The sequence below is a fragment of the Clavelina lepadiformis genome, chromosome 3, assembly GCF_947623445.1.
Source record: "Clavelina lepadiformis chromosome 3, kaClaLepa1.1, whole genome shotgun sequence".
Lineage (NCBI taxonomy): Eukaryota > Metazoa > Chordata > Ascidiacea > Aplousobranchia > Clavelinidae > Clavelina > Clavelina lepadiformis.
The window spans coordinates 19,499,965-19,504,937 of NC_135242.1; the positions used below are offsets into that span (position 1 = coordinate 19,499,965).

The 4,973-nt window shown below is 33.2% G+C and overlaps 1 protein-coding gene across 1 annotated transcript; it reads right to left on the reverse strand.

Annotated features, from left to right (window-relative positions):
• Positions 1 to 706: 706 nt before the first annotated feature.
• Positions 707 to 4,908, reverse strand: LOC143450766 (interleukin-17 receptor A-like). The gene has a single exon (XM_076951441.1). The coding sequence runs from the start codon at positions 3,724 to 3,726 to the stop codon at positions 1,591 to 1,593; it is 2,136 nt and encodes a 711-aa protein (XP_076807556.1). The 5' UTR covers positions 3,727 to 4,908; the 3' UTR covers positions 707 to 1,590.
• Between the last annotated feature and the right edge of the window lie 65 nt (positions 4,909 to 4,973).

Sequence of the window (4,973 nt, forward strand, 5' to 3'; positions counted from 1 at the left end):
CATTTTTTAACTTTCCTTGAGCTAATTAAAATTAAATGCAGATTACAACAGGTGCTAATGTGAGTAAGCGTGCATGATTTAGCCTTTTTATTTAGTCTCACCCGTAATTTTGCAGTGCTTATTTTAGCAAAGGAACTGATAGATTGTATTTGCTGTATTTGCAGGAAAATGAAGCAAAGAAATGTTTTGTGTTATTTTATTTGATTTGTTTTACAGTAGTTGAAATTATGCATAATTTTTGCAACAATTGCTGTTTACTAGTTAGGTTTAAATTCTGTAGCACATGAACCAAAACATAAAAATCAGCAATTGCCAACAACCAAAAATGAAACACGTGAAGCAACCACGTCAGTGGCATATTACTTCCTACACCCACATACTTTAGCATGCCATGATAAAACAATTATTTAAATAACCATTTCCTGCTTATAGATAAACACAAAAATAGAATGTAGGTCATTTTAATCTACCAATACGTTGTTTCAAGTGAACATACATTGCTTTCATTACATTGTCATTTCTGGGGCTTGATATATTTTTTATGTCTATAGTGCTACTTTGTGGGACTCCTGGCAGTCAAATATTCTGATATAATATCTCCTTTTTTGATAGCTTAGTGGTTACCTTTTTTCCAACCTGTGCAGTTTGTGCTCTGTTGCCCTAAAATAATAATTAGCATGTAGATGGAACCACAAGTAGATTGTTTTATTAAAGCAGTGATATTTATTTCACACCAGTTTTGCAAGTCATGTATTACAATAGTCAAGTAGCAATGGTCAAGTATTAATATTATATACAATGTTTTTACACCACTTTGACAAAAAATCACAGAAATGCTGGACTTAAACACAGAATATATATTCGATGGCAAAGAATATACACTTTACTTGTGGCTACTGTGGTAATGTGCCACTTCTCGTAATAACTAAACTTTTATAGTGCAATATAAGTTAGTAAACAACACTACAACAAATGGGGGCTTAGAATTGAAGAACATGCAAATTATAAACAGTGAAAAAACTGACATAACCGTGAGTTGGACATATTGGCTTTGAAATTGACAACAACAAAGGTAAATAATAAGCATTGATATAAATGACACAGTGTATAGATTTTGTGCATACTGAGACTGAGTCAAAATCATAGATAATAATTATATCCTTCAAGAAAAGCATAAAACATGACATATAGAGCAAATGACAAGCTAGGAAATAGCACTTAACAAACACAATTCTGAAAACAAAGAAAGTGCTGGATAACTAGAATTAATCATTAAAGAGTTAATTCTATTATTAAAATAAATGCTGCAAATATTTTATCCTAAGTTAAATGAGACATTCTAGTGCTTTCATCTAAAACCAAAAATTACCACTGAAAGTGGAAAACGGAAAGCATCAGTGATTTGTGAGATCTACTATATAGAAGGTCTTTCACAGAAAATAAAAATCAGTTATTAGTATGCGAGAGGTAAAGAACATGTAAACCAAAAGCATAAAGCATACACATAAAATATGTGATTTGACAAGTGTGCATGTTTGTGTCCAGTGAATTAAAAACATTTAATGTTGAAATTTGTGGAAAAATTGTTGACTAACATGAGTTGCCCATGTTTATTTCTTTGAGTTTTTTCACTGGATTTCCTTCATTACTAACTGGTGCCAGTTTTATAGGAGAACATGGCACAAGATTCTGACGGAAAGCAGAGATTATGTTCTCTTCATATGGCATTGTTGATTCAGTATCATTCCTATGATGCAAAGGGGTGGTATCTGATGGTGTCTCCTCACCAATGGTAGACATACTCAGGTAAAAGCTTGATTTTGCACTGTTGTAGGTTGTCACACTTTGGGTGTTACCATAATTACAGTGTGCTTCATGGTCACTGCCATTTCTATGCTCCTTGTTATCTGCGTTAATTGGGACATTTCCAGGGTGTACAATTGGTATAATATTTTTCCATGGGCCTTGAGGAATACGGCTGTGAGTGTGGAGTGATTGTGGAGTTGTAAAAATACAATTTTTATAATGTTTTTTGCTTTCATTATTCTTGTACCAGTTGGAATCAATTTTCGCGATGCTGTGCATAGCAGCAATGGTGGCATTCAATGCTGATCCAAATTTTTGGTTGGCGTAGGCATCAAAAGATACATTTTCATAGTTACATCTTTTACCAGGAATATATTGTTCTTCATCCACTAGTCGAAAGTAAAGTTCTTTAAAGTCTTTCATCAAATTAAACCGAGTAATAGAGATGTCTGTTGGTAAAACTTCATCCGTACAATAGTCAAAGTAAGCAAAAAAATACTTTCCGTGATGTTTCTTATAAACAACGTCTTCCTGGATATGCCTTATAATCGTAGTAAAGACACTGGGAGTTTCATCCATACTTGTATTGTGTTGATACCATGCTATTTTTGCCGCTGGTGACCACACAGCAATAACTTTATCACACTTAATGGAATTTGATATCCAGTCTGATAACTTTTCGATTGCTATGGTACTTTCCCAAGGCATAAATACAACATCAAAACCCAAATCACCCTGAAGGTACTGAGCAAATGTCACCACAACTTCTTCATGTTTTGGATGATCAGGATTAAATACTAAGAGTATCCTTGTCTTTTTTGTCTTATTTTGACCTTGCTGCAAAGGTCCAGCATACAAATTCGGTTTGTGTGGTTTGTTGCTGACAAGAGGTGGCTTTTTTAAAGCAAAATGTAAAAATTTCCCTGCCAGTATTAAAAATAAAATTGCGCTAATACCTGGTGTCACTGTAAGAATTAACTGTCTTACCGTAGCAGTTTTTTCACATTGCTCAAATGAAATAACTGTGAAAGCTTTTTTATCTTTAAGGGCAGAACCCCATGCTGCCAGCGTAAAGTTATTCAGCTTTCTAAAGCTTTTTGGTACCTGTAGCGGGATAACTGAATCGAACAACGCACTTTTCCAAGTTTTGCATAGCTTTTTTTGATCCTCAGCCACTGCACAAAACTCAAAAATGGCCGTGTTGCCAAACATGTTGGGAATGTTGAAAGAATAATTTACAGCTCTTTCAGCACAATTTATTTCATGTACTTTTATCCATAGATGTTTTCTGATAATGCATGCTTGCACATCTACCATATGGCTGTCTGTGCATGGAGGGATAGAAATATCAATAGACAAGTGGTCATTGTAAGCATCTGTTGGAAGACTGCTAATGCTCACTGAAAACTTATCACCAGGTATCACTGCTGGAAACTGACTTAGCAATTGGGAACAGTCAAAATGAAAAATTACAGGTAAATGTTTTTCAAAAGATAGCTGAATATTAAAACAGTAAAATATTTCTTTCTTCCACAGTATTTCTCTATTTGGCAAGAGCTTTGAGATAAGAATGCGATAACCCTGTAGGTTTCCAATTGTATCATCGGCTGCCGGTGTCCAAGAAAAGTTAAGTGCTACTTTAGTTTCAAGACCATCCCTGTGTAAATACCACATGTCTCTTGTCAAATAATATGCGGGCAGCACCTCAGAAACTTGATATGGTTTATTTTGTGGGCCATTGATTGCTCGAGTACTACATTGTTTGTCTTGAATAGAACAGCTTATTAGGTTACCAGTACTCATCTCTTTTTTATTAGAAAATGAAGTAGAAGAGCAATTACCTGTGCATGACTGTTGCACGGAATGACACTTTGCATACCATAGCAAGCAGGCATAAAAACATACTAGCTCTGATAACATAATTAAAAAAAGTTCTAGTATCTGTAAATAAAAATAAAAGCTTAAATAATTTAATGCCTCTAGTCCTTGACAATTGGTAAATAATGAAAGTATGCTTTACTGGTACATCTGCATTTGATTGTTGCAAAGGACAGAAACAAAATTTGAGTACCAGTGCTATAAGTAAATTAATTGATTTATCGAATTTGTTCCCACCTAACAGACAAATCTTGGTCACCATATTGTAAGTAAGTTATACTACTTTTACAATTCATCTTGCATGTTTAAGAATCATAGTCCAAATTTTACAGCATCATCATTGGTAACCTACTCGATTTATGGACAAAACAATAGAAACATACCCTTCATTTTGACTATTCATCATTACTATCATCACAATTCACAAATATGCATCTTTTGTGCTATTAAAGTTTACCTAATATAGGCTCAAATTCCATTTATTTGTTTGAAAACACTGGTTTTGACCAAAATTTTTCCCTCATTAAGTAAAGTAGAAACATACAATGTGAAACAATCGTCACAAAAAGTAACCTTGTAACACTTCAACTAAAAATATGCAATGTTTCTTGCTGTACCGTATTTTTTTTCATAATGAAATACCAATACTTGCAACCAGATAATTGATAAAGGAGACAGTAATTTTAAAAACAGCATAAAGTTTTTAAAGTTGACAAAAATTGCTCTGAACTCCTTGAAACACACAGTGTATTTATAACCACTATAACTTCTGTCAACAATAAAATAAACTATGCAAGCTTTAGGGATATTTTTTAATATGTGATATAATATAAATCATTTTAAATCTTGAGTAAACAAAGCTTTTAAAGCAACATATGATAAATGAGTTTGATGCAGACAAAATCATCCTGCCAGCAAAATGACGTTTTTTTTTCATAATATCGTCTCAGCTGTTTGCATTGCCATATGTGCAGAGCTGCGATTTATACTTTATTTCGTAGACCTTGGTTGTTTCCATGACAATACAAAATTTTACAAATTCCATAAGTGTTTAATAAAAGAATATGCTCGAATTCATTTACTCCCAATTTAGCATGCATACAAGTTTCAAGCATATTAACTACGTTGTCATATCTATTTTGATGTAAAACCTGTGTGAGTTTTGTGAACACGATAGAAGTATCTGATAGGGTTAGACACATACACCCAATGCTTCTGTTGAGTAGATAATAGTTTCTTGTAATTTATATACAAGTTATACATGTATTACATGTATTTATATACATGTA